Source organism: Osmerus mordax, chromosome 15 (assembly GCF_038355195.1).
Source record: "Osmerus mordax isolate fOsmMor3 chromosome 15, fOsmMor3.pri, whole genome shotgun sequence".
Taxonomy (NCBI): Eukaryota; Metazoa; Chordata; class Actinopteri; order Osmeriformes; family Osmeridae; genus Osmerus; species Osmerus mordax.
Genome location: NC_090064.1, coordinates 15,007,158 through 15,030,881, shown reverse-complemented (window position 1 = coordinate 15,030,881; position 23,724 = coordinate 15,007,158). Strand labels below are relative to the sequence as shown.

At 49.6% G+C, this 23,724-nt stretch overlaps 3 protein-coding genes across 4 annotated transcripts; 2 read left to right on the top strand and 1 right to left on the bottom strand.

The window, feature by feature from the left end:
• Positions 1-416: 416 nt before the first annotated feature.
• Positions 417-9,096, bottom strand: atp6v1ab (ATPase H+ transporting V1 subunit Ab). The gene is made up of 15 exons (XM_067251848.1): positions 8,964-9,096; positions 5,872-5,972; positions 5,540-5,668; positions 4,669-4,883; positions 4,412-4,549; positions 3,537-3,688; positions 3,238-3,400; positions 2,990-3,098; positions 2,737-2,859; positions 2,488-2,602; positions 2,242-2,305; positions 1,922-2,125; positions 1,683-1,777; positions 1,420-1,591; positions 417-1,079 (listed from the first exon to the last, which is right to left on the bottom strand). The coding sequence occupies exons 2-15, from the start codon at positions 5,951-5,953 to the stop codon at positions 987-989; spliced, it is 1,854 nt and encodes a 617-aa protein (XP_067107949.1). The 5' UTR covers positions 5,954-5,972; positions 8,964-9,096; the 3' UTR covers positions 417-986.
• Positions 9,097-9,591: 495 nt separating this feature from the next.
• naa50 (N-alpha-acetyltransferase 50, NatE catalytic subunit) lies at positions 9,592-13,886 on the top strand. 2 transcript variants are annotated; one of them, XM_067252248.1, is made up of 5 exons: positions 9,592-9,747; positions 11,274-11,410; positions 11,788-11,907; positions 12,036-12,102; positions 12,250-13,886. In XM_067252248.1, the coding sequence occupies exons 1-5, from the start codon at positions 9,740-9,742 to the stop codon at positions 12,425-12,427; spliced, it is 510 nt and encodes a 169-aa protein (XP_067108349.1). In that variant the 5' UTR covers positions 9,592-9,739; the 3' UTR covers positions 12,428-13,886. The 2 variants fall into 2 exon arrangements, with proteins under 2 accessions (XP_067108349.1, XP_067108350.1); XM_067252249.1 differs by having other exon boundaries at positions 9,602-9,747; positions 11,277-11,410.
• A 415-nt stretch (positions 13,887-14,301) lies between these two features.
• Positions 14,302-23,462, top strand: LOC136957694 (basic helix-loop-helix domain-containing protein USF3). The gene is made up of 8 exons (XM_067251823.1): positions 14,302-14,335; positions 14,865-14,987; positions 15,124-15,155; positions 15,252-15,334; positions 15,445-15,541; positions 15,845-18,477; positions 18,538-20,685; positions 21,056-23,462. The coding sequence occupies exons 2-8, from the start codon at positions 14,944-14,946 to the stop codon at positions 22,874-22,876; spliced, it is 6,858 nt and encodes a 2,285-aa protein (XP_067107924.1). The 5' UTR covers positions 14,302-14,335; positions 14,865-14,943; the 3' UTR covers positions 22,877-23,462.
• Positions 23,463-23,724: the final 262 nt, after the last annotated feature.

The window sequence follows — 23,724 nt, the reverse complement described above, 5'->3', positions numbered from 1 at the left end:
CTTTAAAGCTTTTGTCATTGGTGCTGTGTTCACCCTATTAGCATTTGCATACTTTAACTGATACCAGACTAGCGAGTCTAAAAATACACCCTCTCGATCGATACGTGATACCTCTGGGTTCTCATCCAGATGAACCTCAATCTTTACAGTATGTTCATTAATGAGTCGGCAATCAACCAAAAATGACAACGTAGAGGAATTACAGGTTAAAATTGTAGATTGACTACGATTATTTCCGTCATTGAGGCCATGTAAGCACCCTGAGAGCAGAAAGGAAGGCTTGGCATTGAGTCCTGAGATTCCACAGATGTATGTGTGACAGGAAGACCAGTTCATCCAGCACCACAAGAAAAAACATCTTTGACCCCATCTCCATCTCTTTCATGTGTTAGGATGACAGGCAGGCATGGTTTTTTTTCAACATTTTATTCTTTGAGACTCAAAACACACTATCACATGAGCAGTGAGCAATCAGGGAAAAACCCAACCCTTACACGCACAGCAAGAACACTGACAGCACAGACTAGAACATAATCATAAGAAAAAACACACAACAAAAAAGGCGCTCATGTCAAACGCTTGCAATAAATATAGTCACTCTTTTTTTTTTTATCATCAAGTTTCTTCAACAATCTTCTGTACAGAGGGAAGATTAACGATAATTACATCAACTGAAGTTTTCCGATACACAGCTAGGGTCAGAGATGAGGTGGTAAACAGGATGGGGGCAGTGGAGGGGTCGATGACATCTCTCACACATCAAGTTCTACCTACTAGGGTGAGTATGTCTAAGTACTGGAGGTAACATAAAACATGAACACAGAACATCCCTTTATCCATCCATCCCTCCACACATACACAAACATTCAGCAGTGGAATGTGAGGCTGCGGTGAAGGAGAGATTACAGAGAGAGAAAGAGGGGTGACATTGACATGCACTGCCCCCTGGGGTCAAGGGTCAAAGGTAAACGTTGAGGGTTGAATGCTTATTCCTCCAGGGTACGGAAGGAGTTCTGCATGTCTTCCAGAAGTTGAGCGTATTCTGCCTTGATCTTGGTCTCGCCGTCCTTCACTGGGTCCTGTAATGCATGTAAAAAATGGTACAATCACACAAAACATATAGGTGAGAGGGCAATAAGATGACGTTTAGTCTGTATTTTTGTGGAATATTATCTTGGATACATATTGTCCTTTTACTATTTCCATTTTTTGAATTTTCACCCCCCCCCCCCCCCCCCCCCCAAAAGAAAAGTGACAAAAATGGCACAAAAAAACAACCTCAGGTAAACACAAGCTCTACATTGAAGATGTCCATAGCATTGAAAACACAAGTCAAACAGTCACAGAGACGTACAGAACTGAATGGACCAGGGGGGAAAGAAGACAGAAACCGAAGAAAAACCCCAAAGCAAAACAAACCTTGAACTTCATGGAGCTCAGCTTGTAGAGGATCTCCCCCATGTGCTCACGGATCATGGCCCAGGTGATCTTGTTGTCGCTCTGGGCTGTGGTCTCCACTGCGTGCCGAGCCATGTCGTAGAAGGCGATGGTGTTGGACAGGATGCCCACGGTCTTATAGAAGGGGCAGAACCTGTGGGAGGCCGTGGTGGTGGAGTTAGAGTTACTTCTCTCTAGTTTGTGTGTGAATCTGTGTGTGAAGGTGTGTGTGTGTGTGTGGTCACCTGTCGTAAGGAGTGTAACCGTTCTGTTGCAGGAAGTCATCTTTGAGCAGCTTGGCCACCTCAAGGGTGATCTTATCCGTTTCTGCCAGCGAAGCCTGTTACCAAGACAAAGAAGGAGCGAGAAACATCTGAGCTCCAAAAATGTCAATCATAAACTCCAACCCCCCCAAAAAAACGTCCAAAAATCCAGACAGACTAAAGCGTCGTTGCTAGCAATTTCTCCCGCCTTTTCCGTTTACCTTGCCGACCAGCTGTACGATTTCAGCCAGGTCCTCCTCTTCCTGCAGGATCTCCTTGGCCTTGGTGCGCAGCGGCACAAACTCAGGGAAGTGCTTGTCGTAGTACTCATCCAGAGCACGGGTGTACTTGCTGTAGCTGATCAACCAGTTGACTGAGGGGAAGTGCTTCCTCTGGGCCAGCTTCTTATCCAGACCCCAGAACACCTGAGCAGGAGAGAGAGATACAGGTCAAGATATATCAAGCATCCTTGAGCAAGATGTTCCTGTGTCCGTCTGAAAGTATACTGAGCTGTAGAAGCCGGAGTCAGAGGAAGGCTCACCTGTACGATACCCAGGGTGGCTGAGGTGACAGGGTCGGAGAAGTCACCACCAGGGGGCGACACACTTGAGGAGGAACACACACAAACCTTATGCACCTTCCTGCCATCGTAAATGCCTTGTTTGTGCAAACTTACATGGCGAATAAAGCTGATTCTGAAACACGTTTGCATATCTCCCAGTGTCGGGGGCCTGATGGGTCACAGAGAGAGCGCTGGCTCCCCCTTGTGGACGAGAGGTGTACTTACGCTCCCACGATGCTGACGCTGCCCTCTCTCTCAGGGTTGCCCAGACACTTCACTCTCCCGGCACGCTCGTAGAAGGAAGCCAGGCGGGCACCCAGGTAGGCAGGATAACCGCTGTCTGTAAACACACACACAAACAAAACACACAACTTTTAACAAAATTCTTTCACAAGCTTTCCCACCTAGAGAAGTCCTAAATGTTGTCCAGAACTGGGTGCTATGCGGTCGTGCTCCAGTAGGGGGCCCACTCACCGGCCGGCATCTCTGCCAGTCGTCCTGAGATCTCCCTGAGAGCCTCGGCCCATCGAGACGTGGAGTCAGCCATCATGCTCACGTTGTAGCCCATGTCCCGGAAGTACTCAGACAGCGTGATGCCTGCACAAACACACAGGCGCACACATCCATGGATGAGCATCTACGATGATGTCTTTAAGGTTTGATTGGTTAGAAGATGTGCTCTTCAATGTGATTGGTTAGTAGGTATACGCCACTGGCAGGTAGCGACCTGTGTAAATGGAGGCCTCTCTGGCAGCCACGGGCATGTTGGAGGTGTTGGCCACCAGCGCAGTTCTCTTCATAATGCTCTCAGTCTTCCCGTCCACCTCCATGGTCAGCTATTGGACAAACACACCGTCAATCACAACGAACTTCTGACTGGAGATGAAGAGGTATCTATATGGATCGTGAGCCAGTCAGCTAAGGACACAAACACCGTTTGTCGTCCTCAACTGCCGAAACAGAAAGGCCGCCCACCTCAGGGAAGTCTCGCAGCACTTCCGACATCTCGTTACCACGTTCCCCGCAACCCACGTAGATGATGACATCACTGTTGGAGTACTTGGACAGGGACTGGGAGATGACAGTTTTACCACACCCAAAGGCTCCTGGGATAGCGGTGGTTCCTCCCTGCACACACCTGGAGAGAAGGAAACAGAACGAGAGAGAGAGATGGATGGATGGATGAGATATTGAATTATGGAAAGCAGAGAGAAAGGAAGAGACACAGAGAGACAGAGAGAGAGACAGAAAGAGAAAGAGAGAGAGACACTCACGGAAAGAGTGCATCCAGGACCCTCTGGCCGGTCAGCAGGGGGTGATTGGCAGGAAGCTTCTCTGTTACAGGACGCACCTGTCTCACAGGCCACACCTGAATCATGGTGAACTTCTCCTTGAGGCCCTCAAACTCCAGCTCTAGCACCACATCCTGACACACACACACACACACACAATGTGCCTTCAATATATCCCACTTCCAACACAGCTATTACTAGTACAACTTGTACCAAGGTGTGACCAGTGTGAGTGCAGCAGCTGTCCCAGCAGCTTGAGGTGAGGCAGGGAGACAGGAGGGAGCTTGAGGTGAGGCAGGGAGACAGGAGGGAGCTTGAGGTGAGGCAGGGAGACAGGAGGCAGCTTGAGGTGAGGCAGGGAGACAGGAGGGAGCTTGAGGTGAGGCAGGGAGACAGGAGGGAGCTTGAGGTGAGGCAGGGAGACAGGAGGGAGCTTGAGGTGAGGCAGGGAGACAGGAGGCAGCTTGAGGTGAGGCAGGGAGACAGGAGGGAGCTTGAGGTGAGGCAGGGAGACAGGAGGCAGCTTGAGGTGAGGCAGGGAGACAGGAGGCAGCTTGAGGTGAGGCAGGGAGACAGGAGGCAGCTTGAGGTGAGGCAGGGAGACAGGAGGCAGCTTGAGGTGAGGCAGGGAGACAGGAGGGAGCTTGAGGTGAGGCAGGGAGACAGGAGGCAGCTTGAGGTGAGGCAGGGAGACAGGAGGCAGCTTGAGGTGAGGCAGGGAGACAGGAGGGAGCTTGAGGTGAGGCAGGGAGACAGGAGGCAGCTTGAGGTGAGGCAGGGAGACAGGAGGCAGCTTGAGGTGAGGCAGGGAGACAGGAGGGAGCTTGAGGTGAGGCAGGGAGACAGGAGGGACTCACAGAGACGTCATAGTTGCCAGGGGGGGCCACGTAGGTGACGGTGCCCCTGTTCCGTGGAGGCAGCATGAGCTTGTGCTTGATGAGGGAGTTCTCAAACACCGTCCCATAGATATCTCCCCCTGTGATGTGACTGCCAACCTACAACAAGCAGAAGAAGAAGAAGAAAAAAGGATGGGGAAAAATGTATTGATGTCTGTTTTTCAGGGGTGAGTGAGTCCATAAATCTACAATGACACACACACACAACGAGGACTTACTCGTAGGCTCTTGCCGGGAGAGAACTCCCACTTGAGGTCTCGATTGAGGGCCCCGATATTGACTCCACGGGGGATGTAGATGCTCTGTGTGAGGTCGTTGATGTCCTTCAGGGGGCGCTGGATACCGTCGAAGATGGAGCCCATGATGCCCGGACCCAGTTCCACAGACAGGGGCTTTCCAGTCCGCAGCACAGGGTCCCCCACGGACACGCCCGCTGTGACAGGGGCTCAGGAACGTCAACTGACAAGACAGCATGTGCGAGCGACATATACAAACTGTGGATTGTTAAGCAGTTCAGCTATGTGTGGGTTTTTGTTCATGTATACAGATGAAGTCGTCTACACGAGAGGCCCTCAGAGTAGCGGGAGAAGACAGACATGAGATGTAGCAGGCTGTAGGCCCGTCAGAACAGACACATATGAGATGTAGCAGGCTGTAGGCCGGTCAGAACAGACACATATGAGATGTAGCAGGCTGTAAGCCCGTCAGAACAGACACATATGAGATGTAGCAGGCTGTAGGCCCGTCAGAACAGACACATATGAGATGTAGCAGGCTGTAGGCCCGTCAGAACAGACAGACATGAGATGTAGCAGGCTGTAGGCCCGTCAGAATAGACACACAACATGTAGCAGGCTGTAGGCCGGTCAGAACAGACAGACATGAGATGTAGCAGGCTGTAGGCCCGTCAGAACAGACACATATGAGATGTAGCAGGCTGTAGGCCCGTCAGAACAGACACATATGAGATGTAGCAGGCTGTAGGCCCGTCAGAACAGACACATATGAGATGTAGCAGGCTGTAGGCCCGTCAGAACAGACACATATGAGATGTAGCAGGCTGTAGGCCGGTCAGGCTCAGGAGGATACAGGTCTCTTCGTAGACCTGGATGGTGGCCATGTCTCCCTCCAGACGGATGATCTCCCCCACCAGCTCACTGTGGCCCACTCTCACCAGCTCGTACATGGCCGCCCCCGCCATTTCCGTGGCAGTCACCACTAGAGGTCAGAGGTCGTATTGAGAGGCCACAGAAAAATGAATATACATTATGAACTGTCACCTGGGCCGACAGATTACATGAAGCTGAAAATGTGACGGCAGTTGGTTGCAGTTAGTTTTTCCTCAGAAATGATCAATTTAAAATACTTTTCACATTTATTTACGTGTAGCTAGGTGACAGAGTAAGAAGTCATGTCCTGACCTGGGCCGGAGACTCCATGGACGTATCCAAACTCGCTCTCCCTTTCTTCATCCCGGATCTTCGGCAGCTTGGACATGTCCATCCTAACAGACTACAACTGACTGAGAGGAGAATGCAGAAATCAGTCACTGCAAACTTTTTATTTGAGATACTCCAGATACAAACATTGAGTTTGGCACCCCATCTACACACTGATTGATTAATGTTTTCATGGCTCACTTCATATGGAACATCCAGGGGACAGTATTGACCTTGTCATTACTGGGTCAATGAAGTTGTCCTTACACAATCCTACACATACATCCACACACCAATTACTTGATCTTGCAACCTTTAATTTCTCCCAAACTTACATATTCTACCAAGGCTAAATTGCATCAGCACAAGTATTTACAAAGAGATGATGTAGGCTTTACATCCATCTGTCTCTAAAACATGTTGTTACTATGGTAACGTCACCTTCTCTCTACTCTCTGTACAGTAACTATGGTGATATCCTACCCTTGAAACTACAGCCCAACATGACAACTCCCAGTCAGTGTCCGACTGCATAAACCAGAGCAAACACATCCCTCCATCTCTCTATTCACCCCACCCTCCCCCCTCTATTCTTTATTCCCTCTCTACCTCCACTCACTAACTCCCTCCCTCCCTCCCTACCGCCCCTCCCACCTTTGCTATCCTTCATGCTGGTGAACCACAGGGTACGATGCAGCCGTATGCTAACATTAGCGAGGGGATCCCTGGCAAGTGTCCCTGCTGTGCTTATCCTCCATCACACACCAGCCGGGCTCACATGCACCTCTCTCTCTCTCTGTAGCTCTCTCTCTCTCTATCTCTCTCTCTCTCTACCGCTCTCTCTGTCTCTCTCTACCTCTCTCTCTCATTGTCTTTCTCCCTCACATCCAATGATGACTAGGCCAAACCCCACCCCCGGTCTAAAAAAGACAACTGCGCACACGCAGCCGACAGTCGTGACACGTCTGTGGCAGCAGCATCAGACTGCAGAGACTCTGCAGACGCTGAAGACCACAGCTACAGCTTCAGGGTGATCCCCCCAGGGTGATCCCCCGTTCTGCTCCAGGCTGGCGTCTAACAGCCCTCGTCGATGAGTCTCTGACACGTATTCGAAGGTTGACGTATTTAGACAACCTTCAAATTACGCATATACAAACAGAGCTGACACACAGAACCAAACACGTGTAGCTATTCTACTGTTTGCTTTTTTTTTGTTCTTCCTGGTGATCGAAGGCTTTTCTCTTCGTGATAAACTGGCCAAACTATGATGAAATCACAGACACCTGCCTCAGATCTCTAGGGACCCAGGACAAGTGTTTAGAGCAGGACATTTGACAAATAAAACCATACAATATCTCTTTATTATTTATTTTATTTTCTATAATTATACGTTTCTTAACCCTTGTGTTATCTTCGGGTCATTCTGACCCATCAGTCATTGTGACCCACCGTCGTATTGCGACAACTTTACCGCATACAAAAACAAAGTGAAGCATTTTCTTTTAACTGTTGGGCTGTCTCAGACCCCCAACATTGCGAAGGTTAAAAGAAAATTATTTTTATTTGTTTTTGTATTGGGTAAAATTGGGTAAACACAACAATGGTTCGTTATGAACCTTTGGGTCATGTGACCCGAAGGCAGCACAATGGTTAAATAGCTCTGATCCATTTGTGTATTTGGCACCTAATGCTATATTGCTGTATGTGTCGTTTAAAGAGTTGTCTAAGCCCAGGACACACACACATCCCATTCTGAGGTCAGGATGAATGCAACCTAACTGTTATCTGGGTCTACCCATTATTTTATTCCTAGTTCTAATTCTAACTAAAAAAGAATAACACTTCGATGGATTATGAATTGGGCATAGCCAAAGAATGAATGTGGAAATAGTTCAGCCAACTCAAGGCAGCCCATCACATGATCCAGGCACATGACGGGCTGGGCTATATGGAGTTGATTTAAGGAAGTGGAAAATATGGTGTGTGGTAAGATTGGGAAGTCACACAGTCACAGAAGCATGAGTAGCCTATTAGTTAGCCACATGTGAGACTGAAGCCAAGGCTAAATGTATATATGACAAATAAATAAGCAGCATAATATACTCTGTGTAGACAGTATAATAGTATTTACTGTTAAATGAAATTAGTAAATCGATCTCGGTCTCGTTTGTCTTCTATGCCAATTAACCTGCAGCCATAGATAAAGATGATGCATAGTCCAAAGGATTGTCCCTATCAGTTCCCTTTAACATTAAACATATGTGAAGGGAAAACCTCAAGTCTGCTCAGCACTTCCATAAGAATCCTCGAGGCCACGGATCCTGCCCCCTGAAATGTTTCGTGGAGGTCATAAAGAGGCAGGTTCACGTTATTCTACACATAGGTGTTACATTGTTTGGCTAATTAATATTACCTCTAACCGCATCACGGTTCTAAAAGAAAACTACTCACATATTAGTGGCTACGTGAGCTAATGACTAAGGCACCTTGATACTGATATCGATTAAATAAAAACAGCATTTTATCTTCAAGCTTAGGCCACAGTGATCACATGATCGTCAGCTTCAGAGCGTGAATACTCACGCGCCACATACAGGATAGATAGCTAGCTAGCTAAATACATTCGCTTACATGTCTAAAAGCCTAAATCGTTTTAGAGAACACACAATATAACATGTATACTGGAAGTTATAAGCCCGTTAAAGACCTGCACATGCAAAACCTTTTCTACAAATGTACATTTTGATAACAGCGATCAACACTGCCCAGTGCAGACGATCTCAAAATGGAACAACATTTCATCCAAATTGGCGCAGTATATTTCACGTTAACCATTTCCATACTTGACTGTAAACAAAACACCACCAAGGGATTACACAAAGAACTGTAAATACATTTTCATTATTTAGCCAACTATAGTGATACGCAGGTTTAATCTTGACAGCTTGCGCAAGCTGAGGTCATCTGTCAGAATTGCAGGCAGTGCCATTTTGATGCATTTTTACTGAATACAGTAAGAACGTATACCTATCTACAAAACATTACATTGAATGAATTAAAAAGAAACAGACTACCTTATCGAAGCGAAAAGGTAGATCCAGTATCGCGGTCCTCTGCCTAGAAGAAATGAGAGGCGATGCGAAAGCAAAGATCAGCTGACTTCATTCAGTCGTAGTTTTTACAGACCGAGCTTTCACAAATGCAACTGCGTCCATTTTGGCTCAGGCTTGTGGCAAAGATGTGCATTGAGAAGTTTAACTGTTACTGAATATTCGACTTCAGTCTCATTATTTAATAGAATTACATGATACTGGTTTGTGAACAAATTATATTGTAGCTTTGATATACAACTCAATAGCGAGTAAATCTGCCAAGTTTTATAGACTTGCTCATACAGCGTCTGTTTTTGTCTTTGGAAAAGTTGAACATAATTTTACTGCAATATCTTGCCCGGACTTTTGAGCCAAAATGGCAGCTCACTTGATCGAATGTGGTCGAATGACAATGTCTATATTGTCATTGCAGAGAATTACACATATATGTGTGTGAAATAAATAAAAAAACATGGAAATGAAATAAATTATTTGTTAAAGTCATAAACTGGCAAAATATATGTCTGGATTTAAAATATCCTGTTGTGCGGTATTGCGCAAGTGCGCATGCGGGGTCAGAGTTGACACCACGGCGGTGGAAGGAGTGTGGTGGCTAAACTAAGCTAGCAGCGTAGCTACATGTGGAGGGTAGAACGGGAGGCAACCCCGACCCAAACTCTGTCAAAATTTCACCACCCAAACCTATAACTACTCAGAACTTTAATCACATCGAAACTAAGGAATAAAAGCAGTTTACAATGAAAGGGTGAGTAAAGCCAATTGGAGTCATGTCTGAGTAGTAAGCACGAGTAAAGTTTTTCTTGTCTCTTTTTTCAACAGGACAGCCAGGGGGGCTGGTGAAGGTGGTTGCAATGCTTGCTAACATGCTAGCTAGCTAGCTAACTAAGCCATTTGCGCGGTTACGAAAACCAATCACACAACGACAGTATTAAGACTCTCAGACCAGTCAGCCCTTGTCGAATAATCAGCTAATAGATAGGTGGCTCGTGTTCCATACTAGCTTTGCTAGATAGTTTTCTTGTAGTTACGCTTTAGCGAGCTTATGTTAGCCAATGATGTGAGCTTAGCTATCAATCATGTAGCTGGTTTATTAGCAGCTAACTTTATGATTGGTTGTACTGCATGCAAGTGCCGGTCTCAGAAATGGGCATCGCCGACTCATGGTTAGCTGCTGTAGCTGCCAACGTTAGCTAGCTATTATGACCATTGTCAGTATTCCTACTTTTTTTTTTTTCGTCAGGTAGCTAGCTAATTGTCATATCCAGTGGAAGAGGCCGACACTAAGCTAACGAGTTAGCTTACGATACAAGCACTCATTTAAATGGTTTATAAGTTAACGCTAGCAATAACTAGAGCTAGCTACTATCCTTTTGGCTGTACGTTACTAGTAAGCTTGCGAATGTCAGGATAGTCAAGTTTATCTGCTGATAGACACGTCGTAGCTGACTAGCCATAGCAGCTGTCAGATCACTAGTTAGCAACCCTATCCACAGAACAAATCACTGCCAGATTCAGAATGCAGATGTCTGAGAGATTGAAGTCGAATGTTTTCAGCCAGTTCTGTGCTGTCACACTACTCCGATCTCTGGCAGAACTACCCGGCAAATACACGTGATCCGCAGCTGTTGTTGCGAAGTAGAAGTTTAGCATGTGGAGTCACTATAAATACCTCGTGTGGTCCTTCGCAACGTCTGAGGACAAGTGGAGGCAAAAGCCATCCTCCGCGTCAACAACGTCACACTGTCCCTTAGACATCGTGATCATATCTGAACACAACATAAACAAGCGATACTCTTGGAGTGTGTCTGCTTGTTCAACAGAACCGGAATCTTTCCCTTTATCATCTGAAGTGTTTAAGTGGCACACTTCTAGTAGTTTGGCATTGTGGTGCTTGTCTGTGTCCTCAGTTTGCAGTTGCAGGGAGGGAACCAGGGCTGCAGCTGTCAGTTCATTTGGGCTGGCTGAGACTTCCAAAAATGTCCAGATGTCACATAGACAGTTGGAGAACTGACAGACTAGTCTGTTACCCAGGGGAACCATGCCATCAAGGCCTGACTCAAGTCCTCACAGGCAAACCAATATAAAAAAATATCAGATTGTTAATGAGATCATACCTTTTTATCATCTGTAGAATCGATGTTGCTTATTGTATGTTACAGATGCCTTTTGTCTATTAGCTGAGCTTGTGTCAGGTTAAACTGCACGTGTTTGTGACACAGTTGGCATCCCTGTAGTCTTTCCGGCTGTTTGACCGTTTTGCTCTTGTTCCAGTAGCCGGATCGAGCTGGGGGATGTTACACCTCACAACATTAAACAGCTGAAACGCCTCAACCAGGTCATCTTCCCTGTAAGCTACAACGACAAGTTCTACAAAGACGTGCTGGAAGTAGGAGAGCTGGCCAAGCTAGGTAAGAAGTTTCACTCATCTAGCCTAGATCTGACGTAGAGCGTTATTAATAAACATTTGACATCTAACACTGTATTCAAGTGTGTACATCAAGTCGTACCCTGCTAAGTCTTTCTCCACTTGTCTTGCCACGGTTTCATACTGAACTGAAAATGTCTGTACTTTTCTCACAATAACAAAAAGGATCTCTAATTTTGTGTTTTGCAATGTTGCTTCACAGCATCTGTCATGCCCATGTGTTAGCTGACAATGTCCTAACATCTTTCCTGCTGTTTACTTAAAAAGCTCAGTGGTCTTCCCATTGTATTACCCACCATGTGCGCCCCATTTAATAGTGTATCTGTCACTAATGAAAGTTTGTATTTCTCTGTCACGCAGCATACTTCAATGACATTGCAGTGGGAGCCGTGTGCTGCAGAGTGGACCACTCTCAGAACCAGAAGAGACTGTACATCATGACACTTGGCTGCCTAGCACCTTACCGCAGGCTAGGCATAGGTATGACTTTGAATGCTCGCCAGTGGCTAGTGCTTCAAATTATTGCTATAGACTGCTTAGGCGAATGGGGCATCAAACTCATTGAACTCAACTCAAATAAAATCCTTCCCTGTCATGGTTTTGCTTAGGAACAAAGATGCTGAACCATGTGCTGAACATCTGCGAGAAGGATGGCACGTTTGACAACATTTATCTGTAAGTTTCTATCCCTGCAAAAGCACTGAGGAGTTTTTCTCAAAGTATATTCATTGACAAAAATGCTTGTCACAATGAGAAGATCCACCAATCTTGTAAGGGTTTTGAAACAATTATTATCTAACGTTTTTTCTTCTCTGTCAACAGTCACGTGCAGATCAGCAACGAGTCAGCCATCGATTTCTATCAGAAATTTGGCTTTGAGATCATTGAAACGAAAAAGAACTACTACAAGAGGATAGAGCCAGCAGACGCCCACGTCCTGCAGAAGTGCCTGCGTAGCCCTTGTGCGCCCCCTGGGGGAGAGCTGCAGAAGGCAGAGTAGGGGCACAGCCGCCGGAAAGAGCACGGTCGCCAGAAAGAGCAACGGTCGGGCCCAAATCTCCTCCAAAAACGGAACTGTGACAGATGCCACAGGGGTTGGCACATTCACAACTTTTCTTCAAAAGACTTAAAAAAGAAAAACAAATTTAAATGACAAAAAAAAAAAACATGACTACGTTTATTTAGCGAAAACATTTCCCCATAATTTTGCATTGTCTTCTATTTCCCCTGTGTCTTTATTTAGAGATTTGAAAATGACACAATGTTCAGAATTCAGAGGTGTTCCTGTAGAAGAATCTGCAGACATGGTGGTGGGTGGGGGGGAGGGGTCTGGGTTTTCAAATCATACTGTTTGAGTGTTTTGAGTTGTCTTAAAGCGGTTGTTAAGGTGAGAGAGATATCTTCTATGTTTGGACAAAAAGCTCTTTTGGAATGAATCTGGAACAAAGTCTTGGCTGTTAGACTCACAAGCTGGCAACCTTGGAATGATGCTTCGAGTTCTCATAGTGACATGCGGAATACTCAACTTCATTCCCTCCTCACCTGTGCGCAGGGACTTACAGAACGAATTCTACTGGTGGATGAGACTTTTGGTTCTGCTTCAGGCGTTGGCAATATGCTAAGTGTGATGCAATGCCCCCCTTCCCCCTCATGATGTCATCCTCTGACACCAGTCTAGAGGGGGAGTGGAGAACAGTGCCCTCAGCTCAGTGGGCATGGGAAACGTTGGAACGGTTTCAAGGTGAGCAGAAATTTGGGGAGTGGTTTCCGAACGGTTTTGTTTCTGAACCCATTAATTTAATGCCCCTATAGTTTTGTTTATTTTATTTTATATGGAGATGCCAAATGGCTCGAGGCTTCTTCTGGGTGTGTTACAGGTCCTACAAGTCAGACCATGGTCATTTCCAGGTGGGCTGGTGCAACAGAAATCACATGTAGGGGACTGGCTAAGCTGTAACGACTGTTGACATAATACTTTTTTAATAAGTGCCAGTAGGATTGTAAAGTAACAGCCGCCTTTGCTTGTCTCTTTTTCTCTTATTGGCTTACTGTGTAAAAGGGATAGAGACACCTCTGCTCTATTTGTGCATGAGGGAATTTGGGTGTCTGTTTGGATGTGTCTGTTTAACTTTACAACTTGAGCGCCCATTCAGAATTCTCATCCAGACCAGTCTGATCCGTACACTGGAAAACTGCTAATGTTTCTCATTACCATGTGAAGATGTCAATAGTTAGAAGGTGGTAGTGTTCAGTGTTACAAGCTGAGTCCGGTCTTCAAACAGAACATGACACCCAGGGGAAGCCTTGATCCACTGCATGCCAGGAGAGGGCCCTCTCCATTATAGAATAAAAGCATGTCCCCCCCCCCCCCCCCCCCCTTTCTTTTGAAGAATTTTATCTTTTCTGAAGCTCTATATTGTAAGACTTTTTAACCTCTAATAAAATAATTACTATTTGCAGTCCTTTTGTTATGAGTTTCATTCATCCATCATTTAATGTAACCTGCCTCCTTAATGGCTCTTGTTTTGTGTGGCAAGGTTTTATTATTGATTGCGATACATTCCCTTTTGTTATGTAAAAAAATGTGAAAGTCTTAGATGGCAAAATGACCAAAATGTTTAAACTCAATTTGCAGTGTTTGGTTAGCATAACGAGAGTCGTAGGCTAACTACAGTAGAGCTCTGACTTTTATTATAACACTAAAAACACTTACCTCCTGCTGTTACAGTAGCAAGTTTGATGGACTGAAAGCGACAAATTCTTGTCTACTATTGGTTGTTTCCTTTTGCTCACGCCTCTTTCTCCTAACTGCTACTATTGTTAGGTTGTGAGAGGGCAGAGAATAGCAAAGGAAATCCCAAACTTTTGACATAGACAAGGCAAGGACCCCGAAATGTGGAAACTACAGGTGAACACGGCAAGCTGTTCGTATTCGTCTATGCATGTCTTCCAATCACAGTGATACGTAAGACTTGTTGTCTTTACAAACGGGTTTTTAGTCGCAATGTTTTGGTCAAGTCTAGCCTCCTTATCGAGCTAGTAGCTAGCAATCTGTCTGTTGTTAGCGTCAACGAGCCAGAAAGCTAACTGACTGGCAGGCAAACTGGTTCAAATGGTCCCCGTTTTGTCACGGAGAGAAAAGGCATCGTAATGACAATACAGTGTAGTTTTGATATTATAATGGTTTACGATATTGTGATGTCTTTGAAAAAATTATTATCGGGTTGAGAACCTAAAGCTAGCCAACTAGCTAGCCCGTCAACGTTAGCAAACTACTGCATCACTGTAATCGCATGGTTGCCTTGGCTTGAGAGCTGTGCTGGCGTGTGGCCATTATTTGCTATTGTTTTGAAATGTTGTGGTTTTCCATAAGTGTCAAACTTCCAAAAAATACTGCTCAATATATAGTTCTAACGACGTCTATGCTTTTGTTGTAGGTTAGTCATGGCAGAGATTTGAGGGTCTGTCTTCGATAGTGGTTACTGTTGCTTATCACACGCAGCTGTGTAAAGCAGGATGCCAGAGATGACTGAAACCCAGGACCTTGGCCATAAACCTAGGTAAGACGGATCATTGGTTACTGGTCCATGTGCGCAGGTGTGACTAAAGAGCATAGGACTGAGAATAAATGTGTTGTTATAGCTTTCCCCCATGTTTGACATACAATATGATTTACCCCATGACCTTCTTTTGCAGAAGAAGAAAAAATAAAGAAATTCACAATGCTGGTAAGACCCTGTCAGTTTGCTGTCAGTCACTCTTTTTGTACTTCTATTCCAGTCATGTTTATTAAGGTGCATTCTTCTCAACGTTTTATCCTGTAGTTGAGAAAAAGAGAAAAGAGAAGATCAATGCTGGTATTAACCGCATTGGGAATCTTCTGCCATGCTCTCAGGCACTGAAACAGGTAGGCCTGTCTTATTCAAGAACATAAATAGCATACACTGTACACACACACACATGCGCACACACATGTATAAAATAAATAACACACACTCATTTGTCCTGTCTCATCAGAGCAAGAACATGATCCTCGATGAGGCCTTCCGCTTCATTACTGAGCTAAAGAAACAAAACGATGCAATGCTCCTTGAAGGAGGAGACAAAGGTCAAGGTAAGAATCATTTTTCCGTAGTCCTCAGTGGACACAGGTGTCCTTTACTCATTATTCTTCAACGTTTGTGTGTTATGTCTGTGAGCATCGCTGACTGTGTCAGGTCAGATGGCTGAGCGGTTAGGGAGTCGGGCTAGTAATCAGAAGGTTGCTGGTTCGATTCCCGGCAGTGCTAAATTATGTTGTGTCCTTGGGCAAGGCACTTCACCCTACTTGCCTCGGGGGGAATGTCCCTGTACTTACTGTAAGTTGCTCTGGATAAGAGCGTCTGCTAAATGACTAAATGTCTCTTTCTCTGTATAGCGGAGGAGATCCGGCGTCTCCGACGGCAACTGGAGGAGCTGAGGAAGGAGAGCGGTCATTACATCGAGCTGCTCAAAGCCCACGACATCAACTTCCTGGATGACCCCAGCATCCACTGGAAGGGCAAGATGCGTTGCGCCAAGGTTGCCAAGGTGACGCCCAACCACCAGCCCTCCAAAGGGATCATCGTCTACCCTAACGGGAACACGATGTGTGCTGTGGGGAAAGAGCCCGGCGCTGGGAAACAGCAAGAGGAGGCCGTCTTCATCCAGCCGTCCTGTGACGTCATCCTCCATCATCCGCATTCCTACATCACCGTCCAGGGCCTCTGTCCTCTGCCCACCGGCACCACCGCCCTGCCGCAGCCCACCGCCCCAGCCCCTAGTCTGACTGCAGCATCCAGCCTAGCCACCCACCTCCCTTATCACTTTGTCCCTAGCCTTACAGCCCTCCCTCAGGTTGTGACTACATCCAGAGCTCTCGTCTCGGAAATCTCCACCCAGTTAAACACCCAGCTGGGGGCAGGGACCAGGAGTCAGAGCTACACCACCCCCTCCAGCTCAGGCCTGCTGAGGGCGGAGGCAGCAGGCAGCACACAGACCACGTGGACCACACTACAGCTGGCAGGGAACACAGTGCAGCCAGTCTGCCAGAATCTACCCGCCCCAGAGATTAGCACCACTGGCCAGACAATGCAACAACTGACTGTATGCCCCGTGGCCACCAAAGCTACAGTTCAGCCAGTTCATATCCAGATGAGGCCTCAGCTACCCATAAAACAGGCACCTATCACGGCCCATATCCAGGCCCAGCCCTCCATCCAGAAGCCCCCCCATCTACAGCCATCCATCATTGCCCAGCCCCACTTGCTTCCCCAGTGTGCTGTCCTCCCACAGACAGCCAGAGTCCCACAGCAACCTGTTCTAGCCCACCCTGCCTTGATGCCACAACCACAAACGACTGTACTACAAAAGGCTTCAGTGGTTCCCCATCCCCAGACAGCTGTCCTGCCCCAGCCAGCCTTAGGGCCGCAGCCCCAGGCGGCAGTGCTACCCCTGCTTCAGACTATGCAGGTGCTGCAGGTTAATCCTGCAGGCACGACTGTTGCCGGGGTGACCGCTTCGCAGAACACTAACAACCCCAGTGTTGTCATCCTGCAGCAAGCCAATCCGTGCTCTACCCAGCCAGTTGTCCGAGAGGACTTGACCAATCAGACAGCTTGCCAGCACATCGTTATCATCCAAGCCCCCAATCAGACGTCACCTGTTCCTCAGAACCCGTCGGTTGGCATGGTGACGGCTACAGTGCCTGTTGTCTCCAGTCAGATCGTTTCAACCAGTTGCACTACTTCTACCACTGGCCTCCATACCGTCGGGGGGAAGCAGCTGGTTCACATTCTACCCCGGCCCACCGCAACAACAACCCACACGCCCCAGCCTGCCGCCTGCCCCCCAGCTTCACCTGCCTCCTCCGCCCCCCAGACCATCACTGTGAACGGCCAGGTGTTCGCCCTGAAGCCCATGAAGACCTCCGACAAGGGCGGCTCCCATGGAGCCCAGAGTACCCTTCAACTGGTTCAGCCCACCACCAGCGAGGAGCCCACCACCAACGTGGCCCTCAACAGTCTCGGGGCCCTTAGCAGCCTCAACCAGAGCATCTCTCAGGGCATGCCTCAGCACAGCATCTCCAGCCAGGGAAGCCTCCAGCTGTCTGGTGCCTCTCCAGCATACTCAGTAGTGCAGCATCATCAGCTGCCTCCAGTGTCTGGCTCCGCCCCTGCCCCCGCCACCCCCGTCAGACAGCTCCAGTCTCCCAGTGGAACGACAGCCGGACGAGGGGGTGGGATGGGGAAGGCAGCGCCTAAGAGAATCCCCACGAAGAGGACCAAGACAACAAGGAGGAGAGAACCCAAACAGCGACGGAGCACGGGCACCATTTCTGCTAGACCGGTAGTGGCAGCAGAAGAGAGTCCAAAACAGACGGGCGCTGTGTCTCAAGATGCCCCCCCTTCTGCTACTGAGGCTGCGGGTGCTGTTAGCGGCGTTGCTAACGCACCCACCGTCAGTGACGCATTAAAACGGAGCATTAACTCAGAGAGCTTTGTCTGCTCTGCACAGAGCACACTAAAGAATATAAATGTCTGTACTTCACAAACTGGTCTGACCACATCTGTGCAGACCGCGTTAACGGTTAGCGGCGTCAACTCGACTCAGGGTGAAGTCGTCGTCTGTATTGTTGGCACCAGTCCTACAGTCGGCCCTGCCGTTTCCTCCCAGAGCAAAGCACACACGCACACACAGAACAAGCCCGCCGCTTCACAGGATAGGCAGGCCGTCTCTGTGACGACCGGCACGGCACAAATCGGATCGCCTCCGTCTGCCGTCGCTTCTTCTAAACAAAGCAAACCCGGAGTCACCAGTGCCTGGGCCACAGAAACTAGACTCGCCATCATCAGTCCGGCTACGACGGCATGTCAGCCACTTGTCGGCACGGCCACTTCCACACAGGCCGAACAGTTGGTTTCCCTCCAGGACTCTGTGCTTACTACTTCGGTTTGTCAGACCAGGCCAGCCAACGTACAGGAGCACCAGTTTACCCCCCTGGTCCAGGCCCTGGCCCAGACACAGCCCCTGGCCCAGACACAGCCCCTGGCCCAGACACAGCCCCTGGCCCAGACACAGCCCCTGGCCCAGACACAGCCCCTGGCCCAGACACAGCCCCTGGCCCAGACACAGCCCCTGGCCCAGACACAGCCCCTGGCTCAGACCCAACCCCTGGCCCCTTCCTCCGTACCATCATCCACAGCTTCATCCTCTGCTGCTCTGTTGCCTGTTGTCCCTGCGATGCCTGCTGAATTCAGGAAACGGACTCAAACAAACCGACCCTCAGCCCAGCAGCCAGACCAGAACAACCTTGCCTCCTCCTCTTCCTCCACCGCTGTGCTCAAACTTCCAGACATCTCCGAGAGAGAGAGGGAGCCTCAGAGAAGGGAATCGAACCCCAGGACGGCCATGGAGAAGGAGAGCCAGAGGAACAATACCACCCCTTCCAGAAAGATCTCTGCCCTCCCACAGCAAGTGTACTCCCTAGACCACCAGGTCACGGAACATCCAAACCAAACACACCAAACGTCGAACACGCAGACAGATTCTCCCATGTCCGCCGGAGCGGGGGGTGGGAGGGGCTTCTCTGTGGCGTCCATGCTGCCCCAAGCGTTCACCTTCACCTCAGAGCAGGCTGACATCCTGGCTTTGGCTATGCTGGAGCAGGACAGCTCAGGGGGGAGGGTAGACATCCCCATCTCCGCAAACACCCCTACTTGGGAACCCCCAAAGTCTCAGCAAGCCCCCCACAGCAAAGAGAGGGTTACGGGGCCTCAGACAAAGGTTACCAAGACGACCATGGAGCCAGTGGTAGCCAAACCGCCCTCCCAGGTGCCGGTCAGAGGTCAGGCCGGGGAGTCGGGTGTCAGCGGGGCCTCGGGGGCCAGACACCTGCAGAACATCAGCTACGCCCAGTCTCACACCCACACCCAGCCCCACGTCCAGAGCCAGGCGCACGCTGGAAACGTGGGCACCCTCAGTGTCAACAACCTCATCAGGTCCAGCTCCAGCCAGCAGCCCTACCCTGGCTCCCCCAACATGGCAGCTGGCCAGCAAGGCTCGGTCCCATCGCCGGTGGGCACCTCCGCGCTGGCGTCCCAGCCCTCTACCCCCAGCCACACCTCCTGCTCGGGGAACGGCCAGCTGAGTGACTACGCCCCCGTCAAGAGCTCTCTGATGAGGGCTTCCATGGGCATGGGGGAACGACAAGTGAAGGACATATCCAAGCGTCCCGCCCCAGAGGACGTGATGTTGCCCTCCAGCAACAAGCGTCCCAAGACCTGTCCGTCTGCGGCCCCCAGCGTGGGCCGTATGGAGGTGAAGACCCAGGACCACGGCCAGAGTCAGATGATGATTGGCCATGTTCCCCCCAGCTCCTCAACCGTCATGAGCAGGATAAACCCTGACGGAGGAGGCACCCTGTTCTCCAATAACTCCTTCATGAGCACGGTCCTCAGGCCCACAGACAGCCACTGTGCCCCCCAGCATCAGGAACAGAGCCAGCCAGGAGTGCTACACCTGCCCCAGGGGCATTCCCAGCACGGGGCGACCCAGCCTGGGCAGCATCTGGGGCCAAACCAGTACCTAAAACAACAGCAGCAGCAGCAGCAGCAACAACAACAGGACCACCAGAGGCACCACTTGTATCAGCTCCAGCACCATCTCACCCAGCCTGACCCTGCCCAACTGCACAGTCTCCACCAGAGGGCGCTGCAGCAGGACCAACAGCACGTCCAGAACGCCCAGAAGAAAAGGGGACTTGTCCGAGCCAATCAGAGCGGACCCCCTGTGGGGCTTCAGCAGAAACAGCATCACCTGGAGAAGGCTGGAGTGCATCAACAACAACAGCAGCAGCAGCAGACACAACAACACCAACAACAACATGCCCAGCAGCCATCGCAACATCAACAACAACAACAACAACAAACGCATCAGCAGTCGCAACATCAACAGCAGCAGCCGTCCCAACATCAACAAGCCCAACATCAGCAGCATCAACAGCAGGCACAGCATCAACAACAGTCCCAGACACAGCAGCATCAACAACAGTCCCAGCAGCAGCAGCAGCAGCTACAGCAGCATCAGAGCTCCCACTCCAGACAGCAGCACCTGCAGCAGCACCTGCAGCAGCAGCAGCACTTTGGAGCGTCTCGACACCAGGAGAAGAGCTGCGAGGCCCAGCCAGCAGGCCCCAGGGCGCACCACAGCAGCCACCTAACACAGCAGGAACACCACAAGGTAGGGAGGAAGGATTCGGGTTTTCTTAGACTTACATTTTATGTATTTTTTTTTACTCTCAATGTACATTCAGTATATATATGTATATATGTGTTTTCACTTGAACAGTGACTAAACAGGATGAACGCTGACTAATAGGGGTGGGAATCATTTGGTACCTCACGATTCGATAAAAAATTGATTCATGACTTTTCCAAGATAAAATATAATAAAAAATTGAGAGATTTTGGAAATTTCTACGTGAATTGCTAGAAGACTGAATCGCGATTCGAATGTGAATCGAAGTTTCCCCCACCCCTACTGACTAACATGTGTTTTTACTTAAATAAAATGCAAGTTAAGTCCTCCTCTCCTTTTACCCCGTCTCCAGTCTGGTCAGGACCACATGCAGCGTCTGATGAGCTCTAGGACCCTGGAGCAGCAGCTGATATCTCAGCCAGGCAGCAACCCCGTGTCTCGGCCCTCCGACCTGGCCTGCGCCCCGTCGCGCCAGGAGCGCCACCGCGTCTCCAGCTACTCCGCGGAGGCCCTCATCGGAAAGACCTCCTCCAGCGGCGACCAGCAGCAGCGGATGGTGGGGCTGCACTTGCAGGCCACGCGGGGAAGCACCCAGGAGCAGCCGGACCTGCGGGGGTACCTGGACACGTCCCGAGGGAAGGGTAACATCGGACACAACCCCCAGAACCCCAGGCTGAACCAGGAGCACCCCGGGCCCTCGGACATCCAGCGGGTGTTGGAGTGCCCCCCATTCAAAGCCCTGGGCGGCGGAGGAGGTCATCAGCTAGGTGGCTTTGAGGTGCAAGTGTCCCGCGGTGGGGACATGGCCCCCAAGTCCATCCCCCCCTCCCAGAGAGGTCCGCAGGGGCAGCAGCAGGGCGTGTTCAGGATGGGGGTCGGCTCTCCGGGGGATGGAAGACCCCGCGGGGGTTACAGTGGAGCCCACCCGGGGCCCCAGGGGGTGCAGATAGGGGCGGGGTTGCCCAGGGACCAGGAGGGTTGTCACCATAGCTTCATGCAGTCCCTTCTCTCTCCGCACATTTCAGAGCAGACTAACCACCAGAGGGCAGTGCAGTGCTGCCCTCCGGTCAGCATGGAGTACAGCTGTGTGCCGGGGGCTTCTGCAGGAGACATGCAGGCCAAGGCCTCCAGCCCCAGTGTGCCTCCTACTCAGAAGACCCCAGGTATGAGGCTGGGAGAGGGAAACAAGGGCCATCTCGCCCAGGCTGGTGGGAACATGCACGGAGGTCCCGGGGTACGAGCAGGCCTTCCCCACCCTGCTACCCCACACAGCAGCTCGGAGCCTGGCCGTAGTTCAGCCCCCTCCAGGCCCCCTGGTGCTGTCAGCCAGCGCTCGCGTCACCTCGCCCCGGAGGCCCAGCCTGCCAAGCTCCGGCCTGGGGACCGGCTTCGTTCAGGCACCCTGAGACCAGGCAACCCCTTTGAGCCTGAGGGCCACCTTCCCCTCCCCACTGGTGGAGGTGTGCTCCTGGGAAGACCCCAGTCAGGGGGCGAAGCACGTCGCAGCAGTATCGTCCGCTTTATGGCCGACAGCTCTCAAGTCTCCGGGGACAACAACTTGGTGCCTGACCAACACTTGGCCCAGAACTTTGGCTTCCCCCCCTTCATTGCTGAGGGAGGGATGAACCACCCGCCCCCCATCAACGCCAACTCCACCTTCATCCCCCCGGTCAGCCAGTCCAGCTCCTCCCGCACCCCTGCCTTGCTCCCCGTGGAGCCCCAGAACACCATCCCCTCTTTCTACCCTTCCTACTCCCCTGCGGCCCACCCCAGCTTGCCTAGTGACATCCCTCTCCAGTACTTCTCTAATCAGATGTTTACGAGCCCCGGTGCAGACAAGGCTAGCGCCGCTCCGCTCAACAACCGCTTCGGCTCCATCCTCTCGCCTCCGCGCCCGGTGGGGTTCGCCCAGGCCAGCTTTCCCTTACTCCCCGACATGCCGCCCATGCCCATCACCAACTCCTCGGGCATCACTGCCCACCTGTCCAACTTCAGTCTCACGTCTCTGTTCCCGGAGATCGCCGCGGCGATGCCCTCCGACGGCTCGTCCATGCCCATGTCCCCCCTCCTGTCTCTGTCCAACACGTCGTCTAGTGACTCAGGCAAGCAACCCAACCGGCCCGCCCACAACATAAGCCACATCCTGGGGCATGACGGGAGCTCAGCGGTGTAGGCGGAGCCCAGCTTATCCTCAGTGAGAAGTTTAGGGATCAGTTAACAGAAGTTAAGTTCTAGTTTCATCCGGGTGGCAAGATTGTTGAAGCTATGACTCTCAATTCATGTTTACATTTCGGTATTTCGATTAGCTTTCTTTACTTTCTCTGCGTGTGACGTCTGGACGCTGCGAATCTGTTTGGGTGTGTCTGCTCCTGGTGTTCGGATGCACAGCTAATCATTCAGGAGCCGGTTGGATGACCTGCTGTTGAGGCTGTAAACATTTTCATGAAGCATAGGATACACTATACAGTATTGTGTGTTGCAGTATCCTAACAAATGTCTGTCTTATGATTTGCCCTTTGAGCCTGATTGTTTGATACACACTCTAGCTATGGTACTCAATTGGTCAGCTTTAATTTACTGCAGCCTTTAAGAGGAATCTTGAATAGAAAAAGCACTTGCACAATATCCGTAAATGTAATCTACTAACTAAATCAGGGTGGATTGGATAAAATATTTTGTAAATACAATGTTTCATACCAGTATAGTTAGTTATATGTATGTATTTGTAAATACAAAGTTATTAAAGTTTTTTGATAATATATTGTAGATGTTTGCTGTTTTATATCTCTGTAGGTAAGGAATTTGTTTCGTTTTCAACACTTTGTAACTTTTTTTGTTTAATTTTAATTTTTTATTAAACCTTTATTTAACCAGGCAGAATCATTAAGAACAAGTTCTTATTTTCAGGTTCAAAAGCACAACGGCACACAACCACAGCAGTACAGACATACAGGAATAAAAGCTAGTACATAGGGAATCAGAGGGGATAAAAATGTTAAAAGCACAAAGAACACGAAGCAA